We start from the raw sequence: 16,967 nt of genomic DNA, 5'->3' as shown, positions 1-16,967 counted from the left end.
TCTAGCTCTTGTGATTGTTTGGTTTATTCCTGTGCTTTTTCCTGTCAATTGCTTGATCACCAATTGGTAGTGTTAGGGTTCCTTAGAGTAATCGGGAGGTGAAATATTTAATCTTGAAAGAGGAATAATCCACACCTTTATTCAATAAAACTCGGGAGAGTTGAGATTCTGAGTGGGATCTTTAATCTAATCAATCTTTTGGGAGTTAAGTCTAAGAATTAGAAGGGGACTTCGATTGTTACACTTAATTTGCGGATTTCTCACCTTGGGAAAGGGTTAAATTCATATCTATGATTGATTCAACAATTCTAGAGACTTTAAATGGTAATTTAATTTCAATTGGGTTAGGCTATGAGTTGTGCATCGGATCCTTGAATTCTGCATATTCCTCCGTCATTTTCTGCAGCTTGCTTCTTTATTCTCTTGTTTATTTTGTTTATTTCAATCTCTGAATTTATATGATTTTAGTAGTTGTTAGTTTTAAAACCTAAATTCTTGATCGTCTGGATAGTAGTTGAAATTTGTTCGTGGTACTTAGGTTTACACTTAATTGTCTCTGTGGGATACGATATACTCTTACTTGCTATTTGCTACGATAACCCCGTACACTTGCTGGTATTATTTGGGTAAAATAAAGTTGAGTCAAGTTTTTGGCGCCGTTGCCGGGGACAATTTTTGTGTTATATAGCTTGATATCGTGATAATAATCAAGATTACTACTTCAGACATTACTGCTTTTTTTTTCTTTTAATTTTTCGAGTTCTCACAATTGTGTTTCTTATTCAGGTGTATGCGCACACGTTCTAAAGGCTTGCCTCTAGAACCTTTCGATCCAGAAATCGAAGCATCAAACCGAAAGAGTAACGCATATAGGAGACTCACAAAGAAGATTCAAGCTTCTTCGCCTAACCGCGTAGGAGCATCTTCAGATCGGAGGGACCTCTCACCTATTCGATCACTAGTTCAGGATCATATTCAGCTTGATCCTGATTCTCCTATTCTAAGGGAGAACGAAGAAGGAAACAACAACGGAGGCAACAATGGCCCACCACCCCCTCCTCCCACTAATGCTGAGCTTTTACGACAGCTGGAGGAGTTGCGCCTACAGGTCAATCGTGCACCAGCTGTACCAGTGCAAAATCAATATGCTTACCAGGGAGTAGCAAACCCACCAGTCCACAATAATATCGACGCCAACACCTTTGAGCTGAAAAGAGGACTGATCCAAATGGCGGAAAACATTGCTTTTAGTGGCAAATCCTCAGATGACCCTAACAAACACATTACCAAGTTCATTCAGATTTGCAACACAACGAAGATGAATGGCGTGACAGATGATCAGATCGGACTGAGACTGTTTCCTTTTTCCTTAGAGGATTCAACGAAAGATTGGCTAGAGAGTTTGGCACCGAGGTTCATTGGAACATGGGACCAGATGGTCCATAAATTCCTGGAGAAGTTCTATCCCCCTAGTGAGGCTATTAAGAGGCAGCACGAGATCATTGCCTTTCAGATGAATTCTGCGGAGACTATCAGATATTCATGGGGGAGATTCAAAGCCTTGCTGAAGAGGTGTCCCAATCATGGTCTGTCCCCAACAGTGCAAGTTATTACATTCTTTAAGGGATGTTTACCTAAAGCGCAACGGGAGTTAAATTTAAGCGCGAGAGGTAATCTTCTCAAGAAAGGAGAGGAGGAGACGATAGAGGTGATTGAAGAGCTTGCATCCAGTGATGAAGGATGAAGCAACGAAAGGAGTAAGGTGCATAGGGTGGCTTATACCACGGATCATGATACAATAAGCACCTTATCCGACAAGCTGGATGCATTAACTATGAAGTTCGACTGCATGGCGATGGGGCAACCGTCTCAAGAGCCCCAAGGAAATATGGAGGATGCGAATTATGTGCAGCAAGGGGGCAACATGTATTACAACAACTCACGCCCGAACTTTAATAGTGGAGGATACAACCAGTATGGGAACAGGGGACATCCCAATCTCTCTTATGGGAACCCCAATAATGCCCTGCAGCCTCCTCCGGGATTCACAGTTACTGATGGGATGGTGAACGACCCCAAGAAGATGACCACGGAGGACATACTCAAGTCCTTTATGCTACAATCCAACAAGGTCATGGAGCAGAACAATCAGAGGATGGAGAAGGTCGAGACGGATGTACAAGGAATGGCCACTCATTTGAAGAACATTGATGTTCAGATCAGCCAGATTTCCCAGACTGTGAGTACTCTTACTCAACCGGGAAAATTCCCTTCCACCACCATTGTCAACCCCAAGGACTGCAAAGCTATTAACTTGCGGAGTGAGATGAGTTATGAGGGACCCCCAATGCCCTCAGCGAATGAAGGGAAAGTAGCAGAGAAGCCTATTGAAGAGGAGGAGTTAGTTGAGGAAGATGAAACGGAGACGATTCAAGTCACCACTCCACCTAAGGAGAACGCAGTTCCAGCTCCATCTACAGTACCTACAGCTCACACTCCTGCTGAAGTGAGGATCCCTTATCCTCAACGGGTGCAGAAGAAGAAGACGGATGCACAGTTTTCGAGGTTCTTGGACATATTAAGAAAGGTGCAGATCAACATTCCTCTGGTAGAGGCATTATAGCAGATGCCCAGTTATGCTAAGTTTCTAAAGGATGTGGTCTTCAACAAGAGAAGATGGATGGAATATTAGACGGTTAATCTGACTGAGAGCTGCAACGCCATTATTCAGAAGAAGTTGCCGGCCAAGTTGAAGGATCCCGGGAGTTTTACCATATCCTGCATAGTAGGAGATTGTCAAGAGGGAAGAGCTCTATGTGATCTGGGTGCAAGCATCAATCTAATGCCGTATTCTTTCTTTCAGAAGTTGAAGATTGGAATGCTCAGGCCCACTACTATTTCACTGCAGATGGCGGACAAAACAGTGTCGTACCCGAAGGGGATTGTTGAAGACATCCTAGTCAAGGTCGGGGAATTTATTTTTCCAGCCGACTTTGTGGTTCTAGACATGGAAGAAGATAAACACGTCCCACTTATCCTTGGTAGACCTTTCTTAGCTATAGGGAGAGCACTTATTGATGTCCACAAGGGAGAGCTCACTCTTCGACTGAATGAGGAGAGCATCACATTCTCCATTTATGACGCTATGCTGAGGTATGATGATGATGATGCTTGGAGGTTCAAGCAGTGCAAAATGATCGAGGTGGTTGATGACTGCGTGAGAGAGGTAGCCCATGTTATCTCGTGTCAGGACAGATTGGAGCAATGCCTTTCACAGTCCATGCTAGCTTCAGACAATCTGCAAGCGCCCGAGCTCACTGAGGAGATACTTCATTTTGTGGGAGCCCTTGATTCTGGTGTAGAGATTCCAAGAAGGAACAACAAATTTCTACCACTCAAAGATCCGGCGGAAGAAGAAGAGAAAGAAGAGAAAAAGGAGGAACTTAAACCGTTGCCTTCACACCTCAAATATGCCTTTTTAGGAGAGAATGAGACGTATCCGGTAATTGTCTCTTCATCACTTACTCCTACTGAACTCGATAAGTTGTTGCGCGTGCTTAGGAAGCATAAGGGAGCTATAGGGTGGTCCATCTCGGACTTTAAAGGAATCAGCCCTACTGTTTGCATGCACAGAATTTTATTGGAGGAAGGATCCAAGCCTAAGGCGCAGAATCAAAGAAGGCTAAATCCGATAATGCAAGAGGTGGTCAGAAAGGAGGTATTGAAGTGGTTGAAAGCCGGAATCATATATGCGATATCCGACAGTGATTGGGTAAGCCCCACCCAAGTCGTGGCCAAGAAGGGTGGGATGACTGTTATACAAGGTGGCAATGATGAGATGATAGCCACAAGATTGGTGACAGGGTGGCGAGTTTGCATAGACTATAGGATACTTAATGCAGCAATGCGGAAGGACCATTTCCCCCTCTCGTTTATTGATCAGATGCTTGACAGATTGGGGGGGGGGGGGTATGAGTACTACTGCTTCCTAGATGGATATTCCGGATACAATCAGATCTTGATCGCTCCGGAGGACCAGCACAAGTCGACCTTTATTTGTCCGTACGGTGTCTACGCCTTCCGAAAGATGTCTTTTGGGCTTTGCAATGCCCCAGCCACATTTCAGAGATGTATGATGTCCATATTTCACGACATGGTGGAAGATATTATGGAGGTGTTCATGGATGACTTCTCGGTCTTCGGATCATCTTATGATCAGTGCTTGGATAATCTGACGAGAGTATTGCAGAGATGCGAGGAGACCAACTTAGTGTTGAACTGGAAGAAGTGTCACTTCATGGTACGTGATGGTATTGTGCTTGGGCACAAAATATCTGCTGCAGGTCTAGAAGTTGATAGAGCCAAGATAGTGGCGATTGAGCAAATGCCACCACCATCTAATGAGAAAGTTGTGAGGAGCTTCTTGGGGCACGCGGGATTTTATAGGCGATTCATCAAGGATTTCTCTCAGATAGCTCGCCCTCTGACCAGTCTGCTAGTTAAGGATGCCAAGTTCCATTTTTCCAAAGAATGTTTACAAGCCTTCGAAATTTTGAAGAAGGCATTGGTGAGTGCCCCCGTGCTCAAAGCTCCGGATTGGTCTCAACCTTTCGAGATCATGTGCGACGCTAGTGATGTGGCTGTAGGTTCGGCGCTTGGGCAGGAAAAAGATAAAGTGTTCAGAGTGATTTATTACGCAAGGCGAACTCTAGATCCAGCTCAGGCAAATTACACCACCACGGAGAAGGAGATGCTAGTTGTGGTGTATTCCTTCGACAAATTTCGCCCATATCTCATTGGAGTGAAAACTATTGTGTTCACTGATCATGCCGCCATCCGCTTTTTGTTTGCTAAGGTGGATGCCAAACCTCGTCTGATTAGTTGGGTTCTTTTGCTACAAGAATTCGACTTGGAGATCCGGGATCGAAAGGGGTGTGAGAATGTGGTAGCCGACTCATTTAAAAAACAAGTGGCTGGAAGTTGTGTTGGGCAAATATGGTGTCAAGCACCGAATCACTTCTCCCTATCATCCTCAAGCCAATGGTCAAACTGAATTGGCTAATCGAGAAATCAAAGGCATCGGTGAATGCCAATAGAAAGGATTGGGCTTTGAAGCTCGATGATGCACTTTGGGCATATAGGATGGCTTATAAAACGCCGATCGTCATGTCACCTTATCAGTTGGTGTTTGGGAAACCTTGTCATCTTCCCGTGGAGCTTGAGCACAAATCATATTGGGCGGTGAAGCAGTTGAATGCTGACTACTATAAGGCCGGAAAGGAGAGGCAAGCTTATCTGAACTTGCTTGATGAGTATAGAAATGTGGCATTTGAGAACTCGGCAATCTACAAGGAGCGCCTCAAGACGTACCATGACAAGATAATAGAGAAAATGGTGTTTTTCCCGGGAGATTTGGTGCTACTGTTCAATGCACGTCTAAAACTCTTCCCGCTCAAGTCAAGGTGGTCCGGTCCTTTTAAAGTCAAGATGTTAATGAAGAATGGAGCTTTGGAGCTCGAAGCTGATGATGGGCGAGTGTTCACGGCCAATGGTTAGAATGTGAAGAAGTTCCACTCTATGGAGCAAAAGGAAGAGGTGTTCCGGATCTGTTTGGAGGCGCAGTGATGCGCTATGGAGATGTCGAGCTAACGACTTTAACCAAAAGCGCTTTAGGGGAGGCAACCCCTAGTAGGTAACTTTATCATTCTTTTTGTGTGATTTTTCTTTCGTTTTTATTTTTATTTTGTTGTGTTTGTTTTTCGTATCCCTTTGGTTCTAGGTCATCATTTTGTTTTTCTTTCTTAAGTCTCTTTGTTTTTCTCAAGTGTCTCATCGGATGTGGAGTTGGTTTTGCTTGGAAACTGACATTTTGCAGGAGTAAGTTGTAAACACTGGTCAAAAGGGAGTGTAAATTCGGAAGGAACATCAAAATCTGCCCAGAAATGTCACCCGGCCGGGTGACTTCATCGCAAAAAATACCACCCGGACGGGTCTGTCAAATCGTGAACAAAAGTTCCAGAGAGGGGTCGAAAGAGTTCACCCGGCCGGGTGATTTATCAGTTAAAAAATTCCCACCCACCCGGCCAGGTCGGAGCCGAATAGCGTTGGGAGTCCAGAGAGTAGCAAAATTCCTTCACCCGACCGGGTGAACTTTCGGTTGTAAAATCCCACCCAGCCGAGTCCGATGCTGCGAACCCTAGGTATAAAGCAGGTATAACATTTTTTTTTCTTCACTCTCACCCGCCTCCCTCACTGCCTCTCTCCTCCTACCCGATTTCTCACAAACACACAAAAATTCACTCACATCTCACACACCCACCACATATTCCACCCTCTTAGCTTCAATTCCATCTTGCTAGAGTGTTTGGATCCGATTAATTTGTGTATTGGAGGAGTTTTACCAACAAACTCAAGAAGGAGCCCTAATTTTCGAATTTTCTCTCACTATAAGCAACAAAGGTATGTTCTTCACCTCTACCCCCCTCTATCCATGGATATGATGTGCAATGTGTGATGGGTATGCAGTTTATAACCTTTACAAGTTGAATTGGTGATAGTCTTGTGCTTAATTTGTGTAATTGTATGGGTTTTGGTATGAATTTTGCTTGTGGTGAGGTCATTAAGTATGCATTGTTGACTTGAGAGTTTACATTGTCTTGCTTGAGTTGAGTTTGAGGTTGGGCATGGACATTGTTGCTATTCTTTAGTTGTGAGGATATTATTGTTGAATTTGTTGATTGAGCATTGACTACTCCTATGGGATGCAATTGATGATTTATGTGAGTTTAGGGATTGAGTCTATCTCCCTTAAAGGATTTTGGTGAACACCGGGCATAGGGATTGAGTCTATCTCCCAAAAATTGGTTAAGTTGTGTTTATAGATTTTAGAAATCAAGTCTATCTTTCTAATTTCTAGCTAGATTGCTTGTATGCCCTAAATGTTGTGTTTGGTATTGAAAATATTGGGAATAGAGTCTATCTTCCTACATCCTTGTATGTAACCTAAGTTTATGGGAGTCACTAATATCTCTCTTTCTAGGTACCTATTACTGATGGCCCCGAGAACTCTCAAACCGTAGAAGGTTGGTGTTACCCTTCGAAAAGGGGAAAACAGGAAATGGGAGGCCTTGGCGGCACTAGACAGATACCGTCCACGTATCAAAATCGGGGTACTTTAAACGGACTTGGAATTCAGCACTCCTGGGATATCCTTGTCCAAGCTGGACACCTTGGCCATTTGTTCTCCTTGAAGCACGGGTCCTACAAGGCCCTCACGATGGAGTTCTTCACTACCCTCACAGTGGAGTCCTCGGGGAGGAACATCAAATCAATGTCCTTCCACCTCGTTAACGAAGAACACATAATTTCTGTCGAAGAGTTCAATGAACTCTTCCAACTTATGGATGAAGGTGAGGAAGACATTCTCGAGGATCCCCAGCCTGAAGATTATAATAGAAACGAGTTCTGGAGCTTGATCAGCAGCGAAGCGGTGTTCACCCCATCCAGAGCCAAGATTAACTCAATCAGAAACCCTGTCCTTCGGTACATGGCAAAGGCCTTGGTCTACTACCCTTTAGCTCATACAGAAGCAGGCAGCATGTCCACATAAATACTATTTGTGTTGTGGGGAATGCTCAAACGAAGGAGGATCAACATTGGGCATTATATAATCAAAAACCTGGAGAGGCAGTCAAAGAGACAGAGCGGCAAGTTGTGTTGCGGAGGAATTGTTGCGGCGTTGGCCTTCAAATTTGGAGTAAGCTTTGAGGGAAGGACCCCAGATCCCGGTTCCATGGTATTGGATTGGGACACATTTAAGAGGTCCAACATCATTCTGGTTGATAGACGGGGCGCAGGGTACTTCAGGATAGATCAAAACACGTGCATTAGGTTCCCCGACCCCCAGTTTTTCGCGGTCAGCGGATGGGGCTACCAGACCAATTGGAAGATGGATACTCCAGACCATTTGGAGAAGATCGAGAGTGACCCTCCTCAAGGGGAAGGAGCTCATGCAGATAGAGAATGCCCCAGCAGCTATGAACGAGGATGATGAAGAGCCCGCCACGGAGTATGAAGAAGGCCAGAGCAGCCAGCCCAAGAGGAGCCGACCACGAGGGAGGCCATCCAACGATAGTTACTTGGTGGAAATTGCTGCAGGAGTTCGATCACTTCGGGTGAGCCGAGACCAGCAAGAGGCCCGGTGGATCCAGGCACAGCAATGGAACGCGAACGCCGAGGCATGGAGGTCCCAGTGCGACACTCGACTTGACAACTTTGGAACTCGACTGGATCACTATGGAGAGCAGCTTCAGTAGCTACAGACTCGTTTCGATGCTAGTGATGCCAACCGCCAGGCCTTCTACCATGCTTACTACGCGAGGTTCCCACCGCCGGCCGAATAGAGTATCTCAACCATCCACTTCTCTTCAAACTTATTCTATCCTCTGTCTTGAATAAGTTTGGGGGGGGGGGGGGGGGGTTCTGACGTGGATTGGTTGTTCACTTTCTCCATTTGGTAATGATGTGTACTTGTGTTCTTGAAACTTTTTCTTTTTAATGTTTTATTTGGTGTCATTTGGTGTAAGTCCTGCCCGTGGGACTCAAATTCGAATATGGATGAATGTAAGATAATTGATGCTAAGTACGGGGTTGATGGCTTATGATGATAATTGTTTTTATCTTAAAAATTGTGGTTAGAATGGTTAGGGACTGCGTGATCATTTCATGATTTAATTGCGAGTGAAGTGCCTGTTTGCTTGGTCAATGCTAATCCCGGTGAGATTTGAGCCATACTTTGTTCATGTGTGATTTGATTGGGTACTTGCTTTTGTTTCTAGAACTTGCTCCTCGTCATGTTAAGTCTATATAATGGATGTGAACTTAAGGGATGAAGTTAGGCATTCTTTGATTATCCTCACACGCTTATAAAATCCCTAGTTAGCCTTCATAGCCAAAAATGTGTTTGATAGTTGAAAGGGAATGTTCGAAAAACCTATAAGAGGGGAGAAAAACACAATGTTACAAAGGATGGGAAGATATGTATATATATGTATATAAAAAAAATGGAAGTATAAGCTAGACGAAGTCTAGAAGAAAAGAGAAAAAAAAGAGAGAGAGAAGTATTGTAAATAAATAGAAAGTGTGATGGAGTTTTGAATAAGTGGGTCTTGGAAGGAAGCTTGATAAAGCCAAGTATTGGGAATCATTTGGGGGAATGGTTGTTGTGGAGATGTGTGATTCAATTATATTCTTTAGTTGCTATAGCCTAAATTCACCCTACCGTCCAAAGAGCCTACATTACAACCCAAATAAAGGCCTTTCTGATCTTAGGTTCACTTTCACATCAGAACAGATGAGACGTTTGACGTTGAGCAAGCCTATGGTAAGCATTACATGTTACCTGATTTGAGTGTTTATGGTACCTCTTATACACTTGAGTGAGAAAGAATAAAAGGGAGAAAATCACACTTTCTAAACCTTGTGAGAGCATTGATACCAGGTGATATACGAGACAGTAGCTTCAATTAATGTTTGGTTGATTCTTGTACGTATCCTACATTCGAGCTTGTCTGAAAAATTTTCTGAAGCAAAACATCAATCCCACCGCTATGCATGAGTTTGTTCTTCATGATTTCTTATTCTTATTTGAGGACAAATAAGAGTCTAAATTTGGGGGAGTTGACAAACTCGTATTTTAGTGTCATGATTGGTGTGTTGATATGCTTAATTGTTGAGTTTTTGTGCTCAAAATGGTTATTTCCAGCCAATTACTATTTGTTTTGGAGTTCACATGTTTGTAGAGTGTTTTAGGCAAAATAGGCAAAATTGGGGTGAAACAGGGTCTCACCCGGCCGGGTGAGGTTTTGTGCAGAAAAGCCACCCGGCCGGGTGGCGTTGAGAAGCCTTGGAGAGTCCAGAGAGCTCGGAAGAAGCCCCACCCGGCCGGGTGATTTTTACAGTACAACAATTGTACCCGGCCGGGTGGCGCAATTTGGCCTGCGCGACTCCAGAGAGTACCGAAAGAATCCCACCCAGCCGGGTGTTTTTCTAGTACAATAAATCCACCCGGCCGGGTACGTATTTCTGGCGATTTTCTGAAGTGAATCGCTATTTTTTGAAAGAGGGGAATAAGATAGAAAAGCTAGGGCAACTCTACTCATTCTCTACCGCCGTGAAACACAAAAACCATCTCTCTCAAGCGCTCTTGGAAGAAGATTGAAGATTCAAGCTTCAATTCCTCCGCCAATTATACTCCGTATCATGTTTTCCATTGTTTTCTTTAGTTTAGACTTGTTTTCTTATGAATATGAGTAGCTAAACTTCTTTTATGTAGAATTCTTGGTGAAGATGCATTGATTCATAGTTTTAATCCAATTGATTTCGTTTTTATCTAGCTCTTGTGATTGTTTGGTTTATTCCTGTGCTTTTTCTTGTCAATTGCTTGATCACCAATTGGTAGTGTGGGTTCCTTAGAGTAATCGGGAGGTGAAATATTTAATCTTGAAAGAGGAATAATCCACACCTTTATTCAATAAAACTCGGGAGAGTTGAGATTCTGAGTAGGATCTTTAATCTAATCAATCTTTTGGGAGTTAAGTCTAAGAATTAGAAGGGGACTTCGATTGTTACACTTATCTGCAGATTTCTCACCTTGGGAAAGGGTTAAATTCATATCTGTGATTGATTCAACAATTCTAGAGACTTTAAATGGTAATTTAATTTCAATTGGGTTAGGCTATGAGTTGTGCATCGGATCCTTGAATTCTGCATATTCCTCCGTCATTTTCTGCAGCTTGCTTCTTTGTTCTCTTGTTTATTTGTTTATTTCAATCTCTGAATTTATATGCTTTTAGTAGTTGTTAGTTTTAAAACCAAAATTTTTGATCGTCTGGATAGTAGTTGAAATTTGTTCGTGGTACTTAGGTTTACACTTAATTGTCTCTGTGGGATACGATATACTCTTACACTTAACCCCGTACACTTGCGGGTATTATTTGGGTAAAATAAAGTTGAGTCAGCCTTTTTATATTGCTCATGTCTAAGCTATTTCCGCGTCTTTAACACTGAACCACTCAAAATATTTGATGGTAATTTGGGCTCCCCACTTTTAAAATTCTGGCTCCCCCACTAATTCTACCATTCACCTCATTTAAACCATTATACTTACATTCTATTATTAAATCAATTTCTTAAATTCGTGCCGAGTCAAATTAAGACTATAAATAACGAACGGAGTAGTAACTGTTAGCCAGACGTTTTTACTTTTGTGATGTCATGTTCGTGTACATGAAATACACATATTATCAACAAAATCTACCTCATCCATTTTTAGTCTAATTATACATTTAAGAAGTAGTTTCACCCCTGCCTCTACTCTACCCACCCTATATATACTTAACAATGGGTTCATGTACCAACTACCAACCGCAGCCGACATCGGACATGTTGGCATGCTTAAGATTGAAGTTGGGGCGTTGTCCCACCAAGTCAAGGGTCCTTGGACGCCTTGAGGATACCACCATCTCCCTCGGCGTATACACAATCATGTGAAAGGGGCACGTGTAAGACGACACCTCAGCCCAAGGTCGCTCAAATTCTTCCACCTATGCGCCGCAACGGAAGTTAAGGATCACATTGTGGATCCCCTGTCAAGGGTTCGTGTAACAATCGCAGCCAACATCGGATATGTTTGGCTAGGTTAAGATAGGAGTTAGGGCGTAGTTTTCATGACCATGGGACCTGTCCATGGCTTTTTCGAACCAAGACCGTCATGTTTGGTCTTGTTATTTCTTGAGTAGTGGTTAGTAGAATCGACCATGGGCCTGTCCATGGCGATCCCGCACCAAGCTTTCGAGCTTTGGTGCGCGCATCACTTCTCCCTCCAAAGGCTCGTCCCTCATGTACTTTCTTCGCATTTTAATTTAAATTATTGAAAGAAAAAAAAAAATAGTAGTAGCTATTATTTGAAATACTCCGAATGTTATAAATAGTACTCCAGTACTAGTATTTGTACTCCAGTACTAGTACTAGTATTTGTAAGTTATTAAGTCCACACCAATAATAAGAACATTTAACTTATGTATTTGTAACAAATAAAAGTATAATACTCTATATTGGCCACCATATTGATATAATGTAGTCTATCAAGTGATTAAAAGTCAAAAATTTTAAGCCTACCAGTTAAGATCTTTGAAAAGTAGGTCGAAACGTATGTATTTGTACGACTAAAATTTTATTTTATACGTTATTAGGTCATTTTGATATTTGAGTAACCTAGCTAGTTAGGCACGTCATGTTGAAATATACTACTATATCAGTATATCCATTTGTTACCAAAATAAAGCAATGGCTTATAATTCGAAAAATATAATGTCTAGCTATTATTTTTTTAACAATTCAATGTACGTACTTCAAATAATAATTTGGTTTATTACAAATTTATTTTATTCTTTAATATTTTATTGAAGGTAGGATCGATCCCCTGAGAAAAAAATATAAGAACCTCATCGGTTATCTTTATAATTCAAACAAGATTGCACTATTTGATATCTTCATGAAAGACATGAGGTTCTTCATAATCCCAAATATATGAAGCTTAGTTTAGTGGGCATAAATAGATCCAATTACAATATATAGGCTATAAATAACCTTAAACTCCAAATTAAATATCTAAATTATGAGAAATATTTATTTAAATTTCAAACTACGGCCTAATTTTATTTTTCAATATATAATATAATACTGTAACAAAAGGCCACTTCCTTTTGTCCCTAACATATTCAATATATTGATTAAATAAAAAACAATACAAAAACCGTTATGAGAAAAAAAACAGCTAAGGCAAACCAACCCTTAATCATAAATCAACCGCTTCTTTCAATCCGAACAAACAACAAACTAAAATGAACAAATAATGAAGAAAGAAGAAAAGGATATACAATTTTTTCACAAATTAATCATTACAAACCAACGAATCAATGAATTTAAACATACCTTAATCAATTAATATTGTCGAGTTTGTAATTTGCAAGGGCAGAATGGCCACCTCGTAAGTTTCTCTTTTGGTAGTGTGTGACAAAATCTATATAACTAACTTGTTTATAGATAGGAGGATTATTTGGAGAGATGACTTGTTTAATAGGTGCATAAATGTTAGCCATTTCTTGACCACGTGGAAAGAAGAAGCATGCAACAGAAACTCGGCTCCCTTTTGATCTACTCAACACTCTATGCTCCACGCTCATGAATTTGTCATTACTCATCAGCTGCACCAATAAATAATTTCAAATTCATTACATATATGATATATAACCAAATACGTATTTTAATTAATTCTATAGATGAATAAATATATTTCATTCGTTTACATTAGAGAAGACAAAAAAAAAAACTATTCTTAATTAGTGTGTGTGTTGGTCAAAAGTGAGAGATATGATTTATTCTTAAGTTTCGAGTCCTTCCTTTCACGGTTTCTAAAATTTTAATTATACTACTACAATCTAATAAAACCGGCAAGAAGACATGCATGCACGAATTTAAAACGATATGATAAAACAGAATATATTTAATTGTTGTATTGAGAGAAATTTGTATCTAAGTGTCACCTTTAAATACTTGGGAATTTAGATTAGTTCTATCTTTTTTAAGTAAATATGAAAATAAATACTACTCGTATGTATTAAATATATACTTAAAATTGACTACACTAAGTCACCAAACATCTATCACCAAATTTATGCTTGCAAGTTTAATTTTGTTTGGTTCAATTCACAACTTGAACAGAAAATAAATTTAATTGTTCAAGGAAGTGTGGAATCAATTTAATTAATACACTCCATCTTATTTCTTCGACCAATAGCCATCAAAATTAAATCTACTTATCTTAAACAATTCAATTCTTTAACGAATCTGCAATTTAATGATCAGAACTCTTAGATATAAACTATCCAACACATATAAAATAAAATTCTCCAATCAATTTGCAGATCTAAAACAACATCTATTTCCCAAGAAGTTAAAGCATGATCTATTTCTATATTACATGGAGTACTACTGTTTAGAGTTTAGACAAAAACACTCAAATTACGGCTAATTAATGGCTTATGAGCTTCAAATGCAACGAATTTTTTACTCCCAAATCATAGTCAACCCATATAATTCCAATTTTTATATACTACCTTTGCCCCATTCGTTAATTAAACTACTCAGGGAATTTCAATCAAGTACTAAGGTATTAACGATATTAAAACCACCATATACTACACCAACTAAATCTATAAATCGAGGTTCCCATACCTGAAGAAAATCACCAATGTTAACTATGAGAGCCCCTGGCACGGGCGGCACATCGATCCAATATCCATCATGTTTTATCTGCAGGCCGCCAGTGTCGTCCTGCAGTAAAACCGTGAGCACTGTTGGATCAGAGTGTGCGACCGTGCCCAAACTCTTATCCGGCTCGGGCGAGGCCGGATAATAGAGGCACGTGAGATACTCGCTCTCCATGCATTGCATCTCCCCCAACAAATCCTTGCTCGCCCCCAACGCTTCCGACAACACCTCCGACAACACATCCCTCACTTTGATCATGTGATTCATGTACTTCATTATCTCATCCCTACATCATCAAAAATAAATCATAAACCCAAATTCCAAAAAACACTCTCTCATTAGTTCAGTGCAGCGCAGCTCAGTTGGTAAGACACCTGCAAACTGGCGGGATGATCTCTGGGTCGATCACGCCGTCTGTGAACTTGCAAGCGAACGCGTCCCTCCAGCTCGCCGCGTCGCCCTCCTCGAGCCGCCCGTTTATCGCGTAGAACCTCACGTCCGGCGCGCCGTCCGAGGTGTAAAGCTCTTGCTTTGCCTCCTTCGGTTGCTCGTGCAGGGCCCGCGTCCCGCGGAGCATGGCGTCCGTCACGGAAGTGGGGATTCCATGGTTGACCACCTGGAAGAATCCCCACTTCCGTGACGCAGTTCGAATTTCACCAACTGCTTTATGATCAAGCCCTCCCCGGACGCCCTCCAAATCTATGATCGGGATCAGGCCGTCCGGATGGGCATGGGGCCCGGGATTCGCATCGTCAGGCTCGGGCGGGCTGATGAAGAACCTCGGGATTCGGCTGATGCCTGAGTCAACGAGGCCCTTCACGCCGCCTTTGGATTTCTCGAACTCCTCCACTTCTTTATCCCAATCATAATAATCATTGTTGTCATCGGTTTTCTCCATAGAATTTCCGATGCTTCTTCTAATTTTGATGGTGGGAGAAGTAGTTGAATTAATGTAAGAAGAATTGATTATAAGAATTCGGAAATTTATAGGTTAAGCAAACATGTGGGGAACATGGTTGTCTCAAATTCTGCTGTTCTTGATCAGAGACAGCTTGCTAGTTAGTTGACTTTAGCTACTTTATGTATACTAATAATATTTATGCAATCAATCATCCGTTTCTTAAGCTTGTGTGCCACGGATTGAGGTTGCAAAATTCTATATAAATCAAGATCATGCTAAATTCATGCCTTATTCTACTAGTTCACATACTACACAAAGATATGTGAACATGATTTCATTTATTACAATAATTTATTTCTCCCACTACTATAAATGACAATATTTTCAGAATTCTAGATAACTATTTAATTTAGCATAAATTGTGATTTTATCTATGAAAATTATATAAACTGGAAATAAGAGTAGAAGTTATGAGAAAAAAATGATGGTTACCTGATCAGTGGGAGAATAAATGTTGGTAAGGGGTTGGAGGTGGAAGCAAGTATATCACGAAAAGGGGTGGTGTTATTATAGTAGTATTAAGTATATTATAATTTATACCTATATGAATAGGTAGAATTGAAATGAAACAATAAATGAAGAGTGGTGGATGGGAATATGTCATAAAAGAGAGAGTATTTAATAGATGAAGATTAAATAAATAAATACTGATGAGGACAAGAAATATAGAAGAGTAATTGAAGAGCAGTTGGGAATTGGATTATTCTGAATAGGCCGGTAGGAAATTTATGTCATTATGTGCTACATTTCATACACTCTTGTGAAAAAAGCATTTTATATATAGAATTATAAATACAGAATTTGAGTACATCTTTGAAAATTGAAATTAGTAATTCTCTTGGCGTCTCGAATTGGACTCCAAAGGTCTTGAACAATGGGCGCAGCCTTGATGGCTTATCTAATTCCACATCACGATTAACTTTTATAATAAAAATGTAATTTAAAAAGTCATATAGTTACGATAATGTTGGAATAATATATTAAAATAATAATTTTAAAATATTCGAAAATCATGGTTTATGATTTCAATATTGGGCCTATAAAAGACTGGATCCTTACCTCTTCATCCCTCTTATTAATTAAAATAACGAAAGCCCATTTAAAGTTGGATCATACATGGGCCAGCCGATCATACATAGCCACTTTTCATTCTCTATAGTCACTTAATTAAAAAATTAACTAAGACATTTTGGAAATACCTATGTATCCTTATAGCCGTCAAACTAAACTAGTTTTCGGAGGCAATCTATTTTTTGTAACCAATTATATACATAGCCCATGTCGATCGAATTTAGATAATTGCAATATGGTTTAAGGTTAAGATTAACGGTCTCAACATTAAATATATTAATCATATTCACTTTAGAGACAAATTATTGATCTAATGATAATGGACGTAATTAGGCACTAACCTAGCTTAGTGATATAGATAATTATTGGCTATATGGGCTAGCTATATAGGTTGTAGTATCCAAGAAAAAGTTTAAAGTGCATCCATTTTTGGCTAATTATATCATTTCCAGAATGCAATAACAATTAGTATAATATATAATGTTCCTATCTGAAGATCAAATCTAAGACTGCAGTATTTGCTTTTTTTAAGTTTTGGTAACTTGTCGACTAAAAATGCACACAGTTTTCACATATATTACTATTAAATAGATAAATAATAGTA

General features: G+C 40.3%; 2 protein-coding genes across 2 annotated transcripts; one reads left to right on the top strand and one right to left on the bottom strand.

The window, feature by feature from the left end:
- Positions 1 to 1,834: 1,834 nt before the first annotated feature.
- LOC148933612 (uncharacterized) lies at positions 1,835 to 5,556 on the top strand. Its single transcript, XM_089060750.1, has 4 exons — positions 1,835 to 2,608; positions 2,693 to 3,871; positions 4,016 to 4,945; positions 5,038 to 5,556. Exons 1-4 carry the CDS (start codon positions 1,835 to 1,837, stop codon positions 5,554 to 5,556), a joined length of 3,402 nt encoding a protein of 1,133 aa, XP_088916876.1.
- A 7,280-nt stretch (positions 5,557 to 12,836) lies between these two features.
- On the bottom strand, positions 12,837 to 15,822 carry LOC125219931 (1-aminocyclopropane-1-carboxylate oxidase homolog 1-like). The gene is made up of 4 exons (XM_048122026.2): positions 15,725 to 15,822; positions 14,706 to 15,248; positions 14,296 to 14,617; positions 12,837 to 13,265 (listed from the first exon to the last, which is right to left on the bottom strand). Exons 2-4 carry the CDS (start codon positions 15,227 to 15,229, stop codon positions 12,999 to 13,001), a joined length of 1,113 nt encoding a protein of 370 aa, XP_047977983.1. The 5' UTR covers positions 15,230 to 15,248; positions 15,725 to 15,822; the 3' UTR covers positions 12,837 to 12,998.
- Positions 15,823 to 16,967: the final 1,145 nt, after the last annotated feature.

The sequence above is a fragment of the Salvia hispanica genome, chromosome 1, assembly GCF_029641045.1.
Source record: "Salvia hispanica isolate PSC_SH4W2 chromosome 1, Shi_PSC_v1, whole genome shotgun sequence".
In the NCBI taxonomy this organism is placed as follows: Eukaryota; Viridiplantae; Streptophyta; class Magnoliopsida; order Lamiales; family Lamiaceae; genus Salvia; species Salvia hispanica.
Note: the sequence above shows the minus strand (reverse complement) of the source record. Positions and strands in the feature narration are given on the sequence as shown.